This window comes from Spermophilus citellus, assembly GCF_964194105.1.
Source record: "Spermophilus citellus genome assembly, chromosome: 9".
NCBI lineage: Eukaryota > Metazoa > Chordata > Mammalia > Rodentia > Sciuridae > Spermophilus > Spermophilus citellus.
The window spans coordinates 110,096,416-110,113,698 of NC_138191.1; the positions used below are offsets into that span (position 1 = coordinate 110,096,416).

Here is a 17,283-nt window from a genome sequence, read left to right on the forward strand (position 1 = left end):
CGGCCCGGAAGCCGGAGTGTGCGGGGATGGTCCAGAAACAGAGCAGGCTGCTGCCGCAGTAAGAGCTTGGCCAGGCGGGGAAAAATGCAAACAAAATCAGGCAAGGTGCGGTCGGCTAGGAAATCTTGGGGAACTTTTGCCCTGAGGGTGAGCGACGGACTCCGTGTTGCTTGCATCACCATGGTAACCATGGGCTGCCTGGCGGAAGAGCGACTTCCTGGTCCCACCTCCCACACTCTTGGGGGCTACCGATTGGTTCTTCCACAGTCACTCAGACAGGACTTCTAGTCCCGCCTTCCAGCCACTAACCTGTACTGCTGCGTTTCAGATTTCTACCGGAGCTACTCAGAAACTGTATTTTTAAAAATGTCTACCTGTAAATGCTAACGGAAGATATCTTTTTCAGACAAAATTTGATTCCACAGGTTTCTATGTTAAACTCATAAGATGATAAATTGAAGACCTTGGCGGAGTCTGTGCGCACTTATGGAGTGGATGCCGCCTTCACACTAACTCAGGTGGAAAGCATTTTTAATCAATCTCAAGTTAATCTCACAGGAGTTTCTTGTTTTGGCTTTGGGAACGCTCATTGTATTAGCCTTAAGACCAAGAATTTGATTAACTGGAAGGACCCATTGCGGTCCAGTCAGGTCTCAGGGAAGCATTCTCAGTGCTGTATTGAGCTAAGTAGCCTCAGGGGAACAATCAGGCTCAGGAACCCCCGTAAATAGCTCTACTTTAAACATAACTACCTTGGCTATTATCTCCGAAGTACTAATCCCAGTGCCTCCTTCTTCTAATAGTCTTTATAATGCCACTCATTTTAAGGCCTCTCCTTACTGTACCCCTAATCTTGGTTTCCCCCCAACATTTACGCCTTGTCAGGATCATTCTTGGGAGAAACGTCAAGTTGCTAAAGGTTTCTCCCTTTCCCCCTCTCTTAAGAGGTATGTTTATAACTTTGACAACAGTGCCAACTCCTCTCTTTCCAGGAATTTAAGCCTCTGTATGATCTCCTCCAAGGAGACCCTTCCCCCAGCTCAGTCAGGAATCCCACACCTGAGGCTCTACAATCATTAAGACTGATAGAGAAGGCCCTACAAGAGAATCCCACACCTGAGGCTCTACAATCATTAAGACTGATAGAGAAGGCCCTACAAGATATGCAGGTTACCCAGATAAACTATTCTATACCCCTATCATTTATAATCCTGCCATCAAAATTAACTCCTACTACAGTGTTTTGACAAATAGGTCCCATCTATTGGGTCCATTTACCTGCTTCTAACTCTCGGGTAATAACTCCCTTTTATGAACTGGTGATGAATCTGATCTGGAAGGCCAAATATTTGGGTGATGCACTGTTTGGAAAGACTTTTGACATTCTCATTCAACCTTATACCCAGGATATGATTTTAAATTTCCAACAAGAACATGATCTTTGGTGTCTCTTCCCTTGTAATTTCAAAGGTCAAATTGATAATCACTCTCCCCGACATAAACTTCTAGAAGACCTCAAAAAATGTCCTATTATTTCTCCTAAAATTATTAAAGGGGAATCTATCCCGGGAGCTCAGACTGTTTATACAGACGGAGCAAGAGGGGGGTTTGCTGTTGTTTTTGATGGATCTCAAGTAATTCGACACCCTGTTCCTAGACTGTCTGCCCAAATATCAGAAGTTGAGGCTCTAATTATGGCCCTTAAACTATACAATTCCATTCCACTTGATGTGTATACTGATAGTCTCTATGTTGCTAATTTAGCCTCAGTTATTGAGGCAACCCCTTATATTGGCAGACAATTTACTATCATGGAACAATTACAAACGGATCAACTCCTTAGCTCCATGCTAAATTCCATCTAAATGCACAATCCTTACGCTTCTGTGCGGGGTGCTCACGTGATCAGACTCTACAAATTGTTTTCTTATGCCCAGTGTGTGCTCCATTCATTCATTCCCCTAGTCTAAGTGTTAATCCTAGAGGCTTACACACCAATGATGTCTGGCAAACTGATGTTACCCACTTCTGGCAAACAATAGAGGGAGAATCAGATATTACTATTCAGTTTACTTCCAATGGAAAACAGCAGCCAGATTGGACTTAAGGATATCTCTGGGGGCTGCGTATTTACACCCCCGGACAGTACAATCCTGGCCTGCTTTTTCGGCTTAAATTGACCACAGAACAGCCTACTGGAAGTTTAATAGGACCCAATCAGGTGCTCGGAGATCAAAAGGCCCCATCTGGACCCAAACAGCCTATAGCCCCAGCAGTAATATCTTCCCCCAGCGGTCAAACAATAACTGTGGGCTATCAAACCTTTGATTGTGCCCCTGGGCCCATACACCCTGGAACTGGAGATCGTCTTTTTGATTTGATCCAAGGAGCCTTTTTCGCTCTCAATGCCACTAGTCCTAACAGGACCCAAGATTGCTGGCTATGCTTGACCTCCAGGCCGCCCTATTATGAAGGGGTAGCAATACTGTCTAAATTATCCTCTAATACCACTATAGATCTTAAATGTTATTCTCTACCCAGCTATAAGATTTAACAGCCATGGCCAAGTCAATTACTGCTTTGGAAAAGTCCCTCACCTCCCTCTCAGAAGTTGTGTTACAAAATAAGAGGGGACTAGATTTATTATTCCTAAGGGAAGGAGGACTATGTGTAGCCTTAAAGGAACAGTGTTGTTTTTATGTAGATCATACTGGGGTAATCCGTGAAACTATGGAAAAGGTCACGGAAAGATTGGCTAAAAGACAAAAGGAGTTTGAAGCACAACAAGGATGGTTTGAACAGTGGTTTAAAAATACCCCATGGTTAACTCCTTTGATATCCACTGTAATGGGACCGCTTTTCGGTCTCCTCCTTATAGCTGCTGTAGGCCCCTGCCTAGGTAAGAGAATGACACAATTTATTGAAGACCAAATTAACATTCTGACTTCTAAGCCAATACAGATCCATTATCAACGCCTGCAGACCAAGGATGATCTTGCTGAAGTTTGTCTCCGACCAATTCGAAGATGATTTTTCTACAATGATCCCTGCTTCATGCCTTCCTCCTTTTGCCCCCTTTTTCTTCTTTATTTTTACTCTATGCCTTGTTGAACCGGAACCAATTAAAGACCCAATAATGACTGGCTGAATAGATACCACTGAACGCCTTGGCAACAACAAGCTGATCTTGTAGTACCCAGAGACGGGCAACTTTCACGCTTGCACTGCAACCTAAGACAGGGGAATGGGGCCTCCCCAAAGACGGGTAAGCAGTGTAGGGGCAGTGAACGACCTAAGACAGGGGCTACTTGATTCCCTTTGACGTGCAACAAACAAAAGGGGGGGAACTGCTGGCACGGATTCCCCCCGGCCCCCAGGGCTTGGATCCAGCCCTGATTTTTGTGCATGTCAAAGAGGCCAGCTCACAAGACCTTGAAGGAGCTCACAAGGCCTTGAAAGATTTGTGGTGTCTGTTTTCATATTCAGCCAATAACGGTCATGTGGGAACGTCCTGACCTGTTTGGGTCTGATAAGGTTCCTGGTTGAAGGCTTAGTATGAGTAATGGCATTTCACCTCAAGTCTGGCTTGCACAGATTACCCGTGCCTTTCTTTTAGGGTGTTACCAACTTGTTTGTCGTTATATTTCTATACAGCCACAGTTCAGCCTCAGCTATCCCCCTTCGTCCATCACGATACAGGATGCGAGGCAAGGCACTGCACTTGAGTGATCCTTGAAGTGGACCTCAAGGAGAGCATGTCCTATTGCATGCGGGTTAGACGCGTCCACGCCCCGTCCCACGAGAAAAGCGTCGGCTGATATGGTCTCAGATCTGGGGAAGGGCCCTCCTTGGGGCTGAGCCATACTATGCAGCCACTTCTGCACAGTGGGATAGGACCTCTACTCTCGCCTGTATTGTTTTTAGAAAACAAAAGGGGGAACTGTAGTGAGCCGTTTCTGCGGGCTGCGGTCGCCATTACAAGATGGCGCTGGCTCGACTGTGGTTTGTGACAAACAACTCCTTAATTGGGAGAGTTGGTGCGTGGTTTTCTAACACCCTATGAGAAAGCTCCACGTGGCAGCTTCGCATTGGGGCTTGAGATGCTTTATTAAGGCTGGTAGGAGCATTCGGGGAGGAAGAGAGAGAGAAAAGAAGATGAAGAGAAGGAAGATGAAGAAGAGAGTAGAGTGTAAGAGATCTCGAGAACCTGAATAAACGACTGGAAGAAGATTCCCGGTGTTGCGTCTTCCTTGCGGGCAAGGGGGACGCGACATGTTCCTACAAATATGACTCAGAAAAGCTGTCTGACCATCCACTTGTTTTACTGCTGCCATAAACAAATTTTACTTTATCTTCATAATTTCCAATTTTCTAAGAAAAAGTGCTAATCTAATCTAGTGCTGTGCTTTTGATCAAATCTTCTGAAGAATGATTGTCCCTAGGCACAAAAGGGGACGAGGGTTCTTATTAAAAAGATTTCACAGCTAGGTGTGGTAGCACACACCTGACCTGTAATCCCAATTCCTGGGGAGGCTAAGGTATAAGATCACAAGTTTGAGTCCACTGTGGACAATATGGTCAGAACATGTCTTGAAATAAAAGGGCTGGGGCTATGGTTTAATGACAGAGCTCTTGCCTAGCATGTATAAGGCCCTAGGTTCAATCCCTGGCACTGGGGGGAACAGAAATTTCACAAAACTCATTTGTATATTTGAATAAGCTTGTTTCAAAAAGGACATTTTCATTTAATGAACACCTAATAACTAATGCTTTTATCTATATAACTTCATTTAATTCTCACAAAACCCCTAAAGGTATAATTTAGCATTTAGAATCTTTCAGAGTCTGGCTTACTTCAAATGCATATGAGGTAGCAAATTTCTTTCGCTTTGTTTTTGCTGTGTTTGGGCTAATATTTGAAATGAGAGTGTGCTCTTAACATATGCCAACTAGTTGTAGAGAAGAAATGAAACTCTGAAGGAAAGATGGAGAGGTGAGGAAACTGGGCTAAGATAATTCCTTCAGGAGACACAAGGAAACACCAACTCCTACAGAGTAGATAGAATTGGAATCAGAGCTTAATTCTTCAGATCAGGTGGCTCCTGCATTAATTTGGGGGAAGGATAAGTACTCACAGAAAGAAGGATGAATACATACAAAAGCTCAGGAAATTCACCTTGGTGATGACCCAAGTTATAGAAGGTACAGAATAATTTGTCTCTCTCTTTTTTTCCCCCTGTGGGAACCATGTGCATATATGTTGGCTGTCCAATCATACCAGCGCTCTGCTTTCCTAACAGAGGGTCCTTTGTTCCAAACAGCAAAGCTCAAAAGAGACAGTCTGATAAAAATCACACTGAGATCAGCACTCCCAGCTGGTGCAGGGGCTGATGCCATTCCACAACACACCCTACAGGAAGTTGCTTGAGATACACAGCTGACTGATTTCCACAGCAGGATCCTTGTGGCAGAGTGGGGTGGGGACTGGTCAAGCATGGAGGGAATTCTTTAGCCACTGACTCAAATTAGTTCACCAAGATCCGATTTTAGCCAACAAATCTGTATAAGTCACTCTTGGAAGCAACACTATTTCTTAATTGATTTTTGGAAAGGGGGAGGAAAACCACAGAAGCTTCCCCAGGCAGCATTCTGGAACTCTTGTACTGGAAAAAAGGCAAAAATCTAATTTCCTATCTTTCTAGAAGTGGGTTGAATAAGTCTTTTACTGTTAAGGGGCTATCTGTATGTTGTAGTACCCACTGTGCAGTATGCAGCACCCACTAAATGCCAGAAGCAGCTTCTACATTTGTGACAATAAATAATGTCTCTGAACTAAATGTGGTAGAATGTCCCTCAAGGGGAAAACTGTCCTGGATTAGAACCACTGGGATAGCATGAATTTTGGTACCTAATAGACTTTTCAATCCCAACTTAAACATTGACTTGCTAAATGGCTTGAAGAAGTTACTTTTACCTTTTCAAATCTCCCATTTAAAATGTCTGATTTACAACAGGATTACTAGAGGTCATTTAGACTCAGGTCTCTCTTGCAGCACTTAAATAACCACTACCTCTGTGATTCTTTGTGTATATTTCACATCGTTAACCAGAGACTGTCTGCAACCCAGCAACCATCCAAGGACTAGCACAGTAAGTGCTCAATAAAACAGATTAAAAGGAACATGGAATCCCTTCCTTCTAATCCCCACAAAGGGATCAATGCAACATCATCATGTAGCAATTTTCTCATCTCTGGGTAGCCCAAAGTTCTGAGAGATCCCCCTTTGGAATAGGAATTCTGGTTTGTGAGGGCCTGGGATTAAGAGTGTCCCATTAATCTTACACAGCCAATACCAGAGACTCAGATTTGAAAAGCACCTGGTTGTGGCAGTTTTGTTTTTTATTTTTTGGTACCAGGGATTGAACCCAGAGTCACTCAACCATTGAGCCACATTCCCAGCCCTTTTATTTTTTATTTTGAGATAAGGTCTTGTGAAGTTGCTTAGGGCCTCCTTAAACTGCTGAGACTGGTTTTGAACTTATGATCCTCCTGTCTCAGCCTCCCAAATCACTGGGATTACAGGTGTGCACCACTGTGGCAAAATCTTAAAGAAGGTGGGGAGGAAAACATTCTCTTTATAGCTACATTTTGAAACTAGGACAGCTGAGACTTGGGCAGGTCTTAGGAGACAAGACACAGCCATTTGGGGCAGTGATGCTTTGGTGCAATGTCCTGACTCAACTACCAGTGAGATTCACCTATTTCCTGGTAAAGTAGCCAAGAGTAACAATCAAGGGCCTTCAGAGTAACTCATAACACTTCCCAAAGGCTCATGACTTATAGCTCATACACAATCCAGTCAGCTTGAAAGTGCCCAAGATCCTTATGACAGGGTCTTGCTATGTTGCTGAGATTGGACTTGTACACTGTAATATTTTTCTGAAAACAGACTTTTCTTCCTTCCTGTACAAAATCATATGATGAATCTCAGTTGTGAATGCTAGGTGCTGATACTGTATGTGAAGGATTTCGGTAAACTCAAGTTAAACTGCATATTTTCTTTGGTTGAGGATATATTGATTTGATTTCCAGACAGATTTTTGTGAAATCTATCCATGCTTTCTTGACAACTTTCCATTTGATTTCACTACCTTCACTGAGGCGTGGACTTCTTTAAGATGATGTAATGGCTGCAAGTTTGGGATTTTCCTTGTGATGCTTACATTTAAAATACCAAGTGGCAATACTTTAAAAGGGAGCTGGAAAAGGCTCAATATGAAGGAAAAACTTAAAGGCCTCAAAGGCTCCTTTGCTTTCTCCCCAGGCAGTTGGTATGATGGGGGTGGAGAAGATTATTACAGAGCATTGGAATTCTTTGAGGGGGGGTTCACATAAGGGTTATAAATATCAGTGGCCAAACTGGGTTGGCTGCAGAGAACAACTGACATACTATCGCCTCCCCTTAAAGGCACAGAACAAGGGAGCTCCTTGAAATATTTCCACAAAGGAAGTTCCTCTTCTCTTTAGAAACGTATCATCAGCCAAACACCTCCATCAACAACTGTACACAAATTTCACATGCCAGGGAAAGTGACTAGAGCTTTTTGAGCCAGACACAGATTAGCACCAGTAAAAATAAAGAATCCAGTGGCTAAAGGAAGGTTGACTTAGAGGCAGTTCTTACTACAGAGTCACAATCAGATTATGGGAAGACTGCTTGCTATATAAATATTTAATTTAATCAAGTAGTACCCATTCTAACTGAATCCTATATGTTCCATACATAAGTGGCAATTTTCTTCCAGGGCAGTGGTTCTCAGAAGGGCGATTCTGCCTTCCAGGGGACATTTGACAATGTCTGAAGACATTTTTTGGTTGTCACAACTGGGAAGTTACTATTTCTAGTAGTTACAGGTCAGAGATATTATTAAATATCCATGCACAAAAGAGTCCTCTAAAACAAACAAACAAACAACAACAACAAAAAAAAAACACCCAGTCCAAAATCTCATAATGCTGAAGTTGAGAAAGCCTGTTGTAGGCTATTTTCTTTACTTCCTTGGATCTTAGTTTCTATTGAAGTAGCCTTATTTAAGGAAGAGAAAGAAAGAAAGGAAGGAAGAAGGAAGGAAGGAAGGAAGGAAGGAAGGAAGGAAGGAAGGAAGGAAGAGGGAAAGATGGGAGGAAGGGAGGGAAGAAGGAAGGGACAGGCCAAAGGGTCAGCACAAGGCAGGGGAACAGGGCAAAGGGTACCTACTTATCTTGGCTGCTATAAATCCAGGGATACCTAAGCCTGCAAGTGATAAGCCATACTAAGTTTGAGTTTCTTTCTCTCCTGGGGCAGGTAGATAATGCTGACCTCATTTGCTTTATCTTTTAGTGACTTGCTCCAAGGCAGGTATACTAATTGGCAAAACCATAGATGGGCTGATACTGCCTTTGTAATCATTTGAAAGGAAGGGGCAAGTAAATTGGCAGTCTTTCTACTGCATGCTGGGCCCTGTCTTCCAAGGGTTTTTCAAATGTGCTTACAGGAGCACTTAAGTTTGCTAACCCTGAGGCAAAAAAATTAAATGAAAAAAAAATTTATTTTTTTGTACCAGGAATTAAACCCAGGGTTGCTTAACCACTGAACCCTTTTAATTTCCCCAACCTTTTAAATTTTTTTATTTTTCTTTTCATATATATATATATATATATATATATATATATATATATATATCTACACACACACACACACACACACACACACATATATTTTTAAAGTCATCCATGGACCTTTATTTTATTTATTTATATGTGGTGCTGAGAATTGAACCCAGGGCCTCATACATGCTAGGCAAGCACTTTACCACTGAGCTACAACCCCAGCCCTTTCTTCCTTCCTTCCTTCATTTATTTTTTTTGAAACAGAGTTTCACTAAGTTGCTTAGGGCCTTGCTAAATTGCTGAGGCTGGCTTTGAATTTATAATCCTCATGCCTCAGCCTCCCCAGTTGCTGGGATTACAGGTGTGTGCCACCATGCCCAGCTAAATCAAGAGACTTAAAAGACTTTAAAAATAATTTATTTAATTAATCTTATTTTTCAGTGTACTGGACATTGAACTCAGCACCTCATGCTCTGAGCTACATCTCTAGCCCTTTTTGAGACAAGATTCACTAAATTTCACAGAGGCAAGCCTTGACTTGAGATCCTACTGCCTTAGCCTCCCAAGTAGCTAGGATTAAAGATATCTGCCAACATACCCAGCTTAGGGACTTTTCTTGTTCTGGTCTCAGACTAGGATATCTAGCTCCTCCAGATAAAAGCTGCAGTGTATTGAGTCCCTGACCTTGAGCTCTGCTGGCCTGAATTAGGAGTGGAACAGTCCAAGGGAAGCCTACTACCACACCTATATCCCAGCAGCCCAATTCATCCATGTTTCTCTCTTTTTTCTTTTCTTTCTTGTGACTCCCCTCCTCCACCTCCCCTGCCCTTCTTTCTTTTAAATGAACCCAGGGTTGCTGTACCACTGAGCTACATTCTAGGCCCTTTATAAAAAATTTTATTTTGAAACAGGATCTCACTAAATTCCCCAAGTTGGCCTGGAACTTGTCATTCTCCTGCCTTAGCATCCCCAGCAGCTGGGATTACAGGAAAGTGCCACCACATGCCAGGCTTCTTGATGCTGCTTGACAATATGATGCTAAAAGTACCACCTACATCCTTTCTGACTAAGAAGTCAACATGGTTCCCGTGGAGAAGCAGAGGTGCAAGGGAAGGAAAGAGTTAAGACTCAGAATAATCTCAATTCTTTTTTTTTTTTTTAATTTTTTAGTTGTTGATGGACACAATATCTTTATTTTTATGTGGTGCCAAGAATTGAACCCAGTGCCTCACACATGCAAGGCAAGCACTCTATCACTGAGCTACAACCTCTGCCCAATCTCAATTCTTAACAAGTAAAATCTACCCAGGGAATTTCAGAATGAGGAAAGCCTCTAGCTATTATAAGAACTAATAGATTTCTTTCTACCCTTCCCACTAATGTCATACTGGGGGAATTCTTTTGCTCAAGCTTCAGTGATGTAAGGGTCCCTCCTTTCTTGTTAGTCTCCTGTTAGGCACATACAATTTGATTTCCTCAATAATCAGAGACTCATTTAGGAAATGGAATTTCCTAAAGAGATTATTTAGTTTTTTCTTCCAATTTTCTGAATACATGCTACTTACTCTCCTTATGATTTCTGGAAAGGCTTTTTCCTTTCTACGTTCAACTGAGAGCTGAACCCAGTAAAGGCCCTAACTCAGGAAGATTGAGGTCTTTGCCTTCTTAGAGTGGAAAGAACTCTTTCTCATTCCCATCTGAGAGGTTCTATTGCTTGACCAGATTCTATAAATTATTCAGAGGAACCAAGGGAAAGCCTTTTCCAAAGAATGACTTTTAGTTTTTCTGTGTTCACTTAAGGAGGAAAAATTTTTTTCCCATAGACTTAAATGCAGCTGCATGGATTTATCAGGTCTATTGCACAGCTCCAAGCAAGCCTGGAAGTTCTCCACAGATCTGACTAGTCCTTCTGTTTTGACCATTCCCAGTGGAGTTAGCCAGGTCAAAGCAGAGCCTGTATTTCTGTCTCACATATCCATATCCTCTTCCCTTATGCAGATTCTTGTGTTGAGAGTATGATCCCATTGAGGAGGAGGAGGAGGAGAAGAGCTGAAAACTTAATGTTGTTTTTAAATATTTATTGTCATTTTTTGGGGGGATGGTTCTTGAATCCAAAAGAAGAGTCATGAGTCTGGTCTACTGCTGGATTACAGCACGTTAACCCAGGAACATGAAAATGACTCAGTCCTCAGAATGGGTCCAAGACCTTCCTTTTTTATAGCCTCTAGGGGGCTGTGGAACTGACACAGTTTTCCCTTCTCATTGTTTTCATTTCCCATGAGTTCAGCAGATCAGCCAGGAATATGCCCCTCCCCTCCAGACCAAAGACCTTTGCTGGGAGGAGGCAAAAACTTCACCAAACTTTTGACCTCCCTAAAGGTAGACTGGTAAAACAGAACTTCTGATTTGCATATCAGCTCTTGGATACTGATTTTTTTAAACCCCTTTATTTTATTTATTCATTTTTATGTGGTGCTGAGGATGGAACCCAGTGCCCTGCACATGCTAGGTAGCGCTCTACCACTGAGCCCCCTAATCATTTAATAGTAACTAGCTATTGACTTAATGATGGGTCATAACAGGGTTGTCAACATCAGTCTATACTGCACACTCTGCCAATGCCTGGCTGACTGGTCCCAGCCTTCATATCATGGTATTCATGGTAGGAGGCTTATTCTTAGAAACCAATGAACTGAGTTGGCTGTGACAAGCAACTAAGCAGCTACAGAGCTCCTGAGCACCAGGAGGTCTACCTCATAGTTAATAAAATTTCAACAGCCTTATTTACTTCATTTTCTAGCTCACTAATTATTAGAAAAGAGGGGATAGACTGCTACAGGCAGACCCAGTAATGGCAGAGCAAAGCAATAGCAGTAATACACTTGGTATCATTGGGGCTATGGTTCCAGGATCCTCTGTGCCCCCAGATACCAAAATCCATGCGTGCTCAGGTTCCTTATATAAAATGAATAGTAATTGCATCTTCCTATAGCTGTGAATCATCTCTGGATGATTACTGTAATACCTAATACAAAGAAAATGCTATGCAAATTGTTATACAATATTGTTTTAAAATTTGTATTATTTAACTCTGTATTATTTTGCATTGCTATTTTTTATTATTTCCCCCCATCTGAAATATTTTAATACGTGATTGGTTGAACCTGAAGATGCACAGAGCCAACTGTAATACTTGCCATCATGGGAAAAAATACTTTATTCTTGGTTTCTAAGAATAAGTCTGGGGAGAAAAAAACAGAAATTACCTCCTCACTATGCACCTGTACGTATAGCCAATATGACCAGTTCAACACTGCAGAGGCCCCAAACAAGCACTTCACCATAGTTCTCAAACTGCACAGCAATTTAGAAACACAAAGCAGCCCCAAACCTCCTAATAGCCTTGAGAATATGTTCATAGGGGAGAACTGCACAATATTTTTAACATTAACTTGTACTCATTAATAAAAACTTATATACAATACAGTATTGTGAAAATTAGTCAAACAAAATTTAAAATAATTTCTACATAAATTAGAATCTGGTTAAATGAGACTATTTTTGAACCTATAGGGATAAGCTTCAGTTGTCTAAAAAATTTATTTAGTTGATTAGACCATTAATTCCAGTAACCCAGTTCCAGGTCAACTGGATAACAGACACATATCTGCAGAAGAGTCCCTGCTCTCCAGGAGCTTACAGCAGAAAAGGAAAGAAAAGCATGCAAGATGACAGAGGGAAGGCCACACTGCTACCAGAGAAGAGGTGTGGGTGTTTTGAAAAGGAACAAGCATTGCCTTATGGGCTTGAATTTTATCTATTTATTCTTTCTTATCAGGGTGCTCCAAGAAATCAAATAGGATGACTTCTGTTGCTTCAAACTGTACTATCTCCAAATGTGATAAGGGGGCCTTCAACTAGTGTCCCACTTTCATACAGAATGTCCCTTAAGCTCCTAGTGGGGCCTTTGTGAAACAATCACCTTTTTGCACTTCAATTTTGTCTACAAAGTCCCTTCCAGGAAACATGTGGCTCAGACCTGATGTCAACATCCCCTCTTTATATATTCTAAAAGGAAAGAATTCTAGCCAAGCACAGTGGCTGTATATCCAGCAACTTTGGAGGCTGGGCCAGGAGGATCATGAGTTCAAAACCAGCCTCACCAACTTAGTGAGGCCCTAAGCAACTTAGCAGGACCTTGTTTCAAAATAAAAAGGGCTGGGGATGTGGCTCAGGGGTTAAGCTGCTGGCACAAACTGTTGAGAGTATCCTTTCTAAATCTATTCCATGTACCATGAAAGACACAGTGGCTGAGTGAGACATTTTTAGGTATTAATAACAAAGGAAACTCTTGGGCAAAAGGCTCAAGAGTTGCCCGGTGCAGTGGTGCCTGCCTGTAATCCCAGTGGCTCAGGAGGCTGAGATAGTAAGGTTTTGAGTTCAAAGCCAGCTTCAGCAACAGTGAGCTGCTAAGCAACTCAGTGAGACCATGTCTCTAAATAAAATACAAAACAGGGCTGGGGATGTGGCTCAGTTGGTTGAGTGCCCCCGAGTTCAATTCCTGGTACAAAAAAAAAGGGCTTAAGAGTTATTAGTCTAGACGGGCAGGCCCTTGGCCAGCAGATTGACACTTTGGGGACCAGCTGTCTAATCACTGTGCTTTATTTATTTGTTTATTGATTTATCGGTACTGGAGATTAAACCCAGGGGGACTCTTCACACTGAGTTACATCCCCAGCCCTTTTATTTTTTAGCAAGGTCTCACTAAGCTGCCAAGGCTGGCCAAACCTGTGATCCCCTGCTTTAACCTCCTCAATAGTGGGATTACATTTGTGTGCTACTGAGCCTGACCTGTTGTTTAAATTTAAATCTCAGGGCTAGAAATTTTGACTCAGGTAAAGAACTAAAATATTTCTGTGATTAAGGTAGTATTTCTCAAACCTCCTACAGGCAAAGAACGTGTACTCTTGAGGAGCCTGAGCTATATTTTTAAGCTGCTTTCTGTTAAATGGGAAATTTCTTTGAAGTGTCACATCTCATTCACTTCAATTCATGAGAATTTTACATCTTATTCCAGAATACATCAATAATTTCCCCTGAAATCTGTGTAAAATCAACACTTCAGAAAACGAGCCCTTGTCCATCTTATGGTTTCTCATAGCTCAATTTGAAAAATAGGTACCAGAAGATACCTTCACTGCAGTTACCAAAACAATTAATTTGGCATCTCAAGAACTCCTAAGAGGAGATTCTTAGCATAAGAATTAAGACTTATATATTTCTTTCTATATCCTTACTTTGTTATAAAAATTGAAATAAACCACAATAGAAACATGTTCAAAACAGTCTCTTGGACTTCTATGTCTTCAGCGTACTTTGGTGGTAATGCAAATGAGACAATAGAACTGTCTCAGCTAGAATTGAAGTTACAAGCAAGGAAATATACGTATTAGATAGAAAAAGAAAAAAAATAAGAGTGAGACTTACTTTAAAATCTGCTAATTGTTGGTTGATGACATCCACTTCAGTCCCCACTATCCACTGGAGTGCCTCTCCCTCCTCCGCTGCTGTGGTTGCGTCATTAAGTACTTTCAATTTTCTATAGAAGTCCTCTACTCGACCCAATGTTAGCTCCAGCTGTTCTTGGCGAGCTTTCCCCCTCTCTGTCAGTTTGCCACACTGTTTATTCAGGGCTTCCAGCTCCCTCTTGAGACCTAACAAGTCCAGAGTCCCCTCTTCTTCTAGCATTTGTCGGCATTCTGCTTCAGAGGCCTCTATGTCAAACTTGAGGGACTGGATTTTGTTCAGAAATAGCCGTACATCCTCAATTTGGGATTGGAGGCTATCCGTGTCTCTGCCAATAGCACCCATGCCATCTAGCTCATCATCCAGGTCTGCCAACTGAGAAAACATCTCTCTGACTCGGCAGTGAAACTGGCCAATGCCCTCCAGCTTGTTTTCCATTGTCATGCAACCACTGTTCACTCTCTGTTTCACTTCTAGGAACTCTTGCTGAGTGACCTCAGCTTGATGTAGAAGTTGGGATGCATCAGATCCATTTGGGGCATCTTCTACCAGCCCCTGAGTGAAGTTCCTCAGATAGTCCACTTGAGGCTCCAGTGCCTGCAGCACTTCCTGTTGAGCTCTTAGCTTCTCCAGGTTCTTGTTGCTACAGGCTTGAGAGCCCAGGGCATCAAAGATTTCAAGTTGGTGTTTGGCTCCTTCAACCTTTCTTTCAATATTCTTAAAGCTTTCCTGAAACTCCTTGAGCCTCTGAGTCATTTCTTCAAGCAACCCAGTTTTGGCCTGCAGCTCTTCTGTAATGGCATCCATATTCTGGTTGATCTCAGCCTTCTCATCCCGGATACCATCCTCATCGGTTTCTGAAAAGTTAATCAGAATGTCAGCAGCACTATTCAGTATTTCCAGCAGGGAGCGGCGCTTTTCCACCTCACTCAGCATAGCCTTTGCTCTCAAGAGACTGGATTCTAGCTGCACTGGATCCAGAGTGACCTGCAATTCAGACATCTTGGCTTTACAATCTTCTATCCATGGCACAAGGTCTTCCACATGCCACTGATACTTCTGAGCTTTCTGCATACAGTCCTTGAGCCTGGATTGTCTGTCTGCAGTTTTTTTACTAAGCTCTTCCCAGTGGCTTTTGAGTTCAACCAACTGGTTTTGTAAAGTCCTTTTCTCTTCTCCAGGGGGTACAGAAAGCAGCAGAGATTCCCCCTCGGCCACAATCACTTCATAGGAACCACTGTGTTGATTAAGGCTTTTCTGAAACTCTTCATTCTCTTGTAGTTGAGACTGTAGCTGCTCCAGTTTTGCAGAAATTGGGCAGCTTTTTGCTTGCTGGCTTTGTTTGTCATCCAACCAGGTCTTCAACTCATCAAACATTTGCTGGAACTGCTGGGTGCTGGCAAGAGCTGACTGGAGTCTGTTCATGCGATCGGCTGAAATGAGAAAACAAAATTGAAATCAATCAAGCCTGAACATGGCATTAAAAATGTTTGCTGATCTTAAGGGAAGGGAAACAAAGGTTAATTGGGAATCTACCATAAAAAAGACATACAGCTAGGCTCCTTCACACACTATATCTTATTTAAGATCAACTTTGTAAGGTGACTTGATTAGTTCTAAGCTAGTGGAAACTGAAAGTCATAAAAATTTCCAGAAAAAGAGGCAATAAATCAATGATAAAATTTGTCTTATGTAAGGTCATCATAAGAAGTCCAGAGTACATTTTCACTTTGCATATATAGGTTATGAGCTCAAGTATGTGTGTACCTGTAATATAAAGAAAAGAAGTGAGTATCAGTGAAAGTGCGCAAGTAACTCCACCTATTAGTACATCTATGGGCATGAGAGGCTACCTGTTGGCTGACTTTGAATCAGAGTTTTTATCTCTAGGACTGTGCTATGTAAAGTTCCAGATAATGCCAGAGTTCAGTGTGCAATAACCACAGCAGTTCTCACTGTCACTGGAAGAAGGAACAGGTTAACACTATTCTGAATCCAAGAGCTACCTACTCCAAGTCATTCTAGATTCTTGGATCTACTACTAAGCCATTCCTTTTTTCTGTTGCCACTAATAATGGCAAGAGTATGTTCCTCACCCTAACTCACCTGCAAGGTCTTCTAAGCCTTGGAGTGGCAGGGTGACTGTCTCCAAACGCTTCTTCAGTTCATCCTTGAGGTACTGCTCACCAATGAGCACAGAGAGTTCATCACACAGTGTTTGAGCCTCCTTTATCTCATTGTCTAATTGTTCCAAGTCAGATCGAATCTCACTGGTCTCCTCCAATTGTTGCTTTACAGCCTCAGGTTGGGTGCTGATGGCTGACTGGCCACTCAGTCGTTGTCCAACTGCCTTCACTTTTTCTGATAAGTCCTGGAGCAGTTCTTGGTACTGGGTGCTTTTAACAATAGCTTGGTCAATTTGGCTGGAACGGGAATTGAGTTTGTCAGTCAGCTCGACCCATTTCTGATTGATGCTTTGGAGTTCTTTCTGTACTTGGCTGGTAGATGGAGATACATCTCCAGGGCCTGTTAGTATGCCCTGAGCTGCCTCATTCAGCTGCTCGTGCTGTTGCTTTCGTGTTTCAAATTCTTTCAGCATAAACTAAAACAGAAATGACATCAAGATGTTTAGACAGAGAAAACATCTAAAAGCAGTGTCAAAACAAAAACTGATTTTGGATTGTGATAGCCCCTTTTAAAAATAAGCCAGAAAATAAGGACCAGGCTATCATTATTATTTTTTTAAGCCAGTCAAAATTACTGTTTTGTTTTGTATTGAGGGAAGGTGTACTAGGGATTGAACCCAGGGGCACTTTACCACTGGGCTACATTCTTAGTCCTTTTAAAAATTTCCCTATTTATTTATTTTGAGACAAGTTCTCACTAATTTGCTGAGGCTGGACTCAAATTTGCAGTCCTTCTGCCTCAGCTTCTTGAGTCGATAGGATTAAAGGCATGTGCCACCACACCTGGCAAAAATTACTGTTTTAATGTAATAGGCTGAGGCAGTATTACTTTTAACAACTGCTTCATAAATAAATATTTTGAAAGGATCATTGATTGCATTATTTTATTTTTTTCCCTTATTTGTCCTACTCTGTTTTACT

General features: G+C 42.0%; 1 protein-coding gene across 17 annotated transcripts in view; it reads right to left on the minus strand.

Annotated features, from left to right (window-relative positions):
• Positions 1–17,283, minus strand: part of MACF1 (microtubule actin crosslinking factor 1) — a gene marked incomplete at its 5' end in the record, with an annotated part of 350,743 nt that overhangs the window by 79,511 nt on the left and 253,949 nt on the right. For all 17 annotated transcript variants that reach the window (XR_014023452.1, XR_014023453.1, XM_081305387.1 and 14 more), the window contains 2 exons: positions 14,138–15,609; positions 16,283–16,778. Coding sequence is in view for 15 of the 17 variants with exons in the window: in XM_081305387.1 (XP_081161513.1) it covers positions 14,138–15,609; positions 16,283–16,778 (1,968 nt within the window). The remainder of the gene's footprint in view (positions 1–14,137; positions 15,610–16,282; positions 16,779–17,283) is intronic.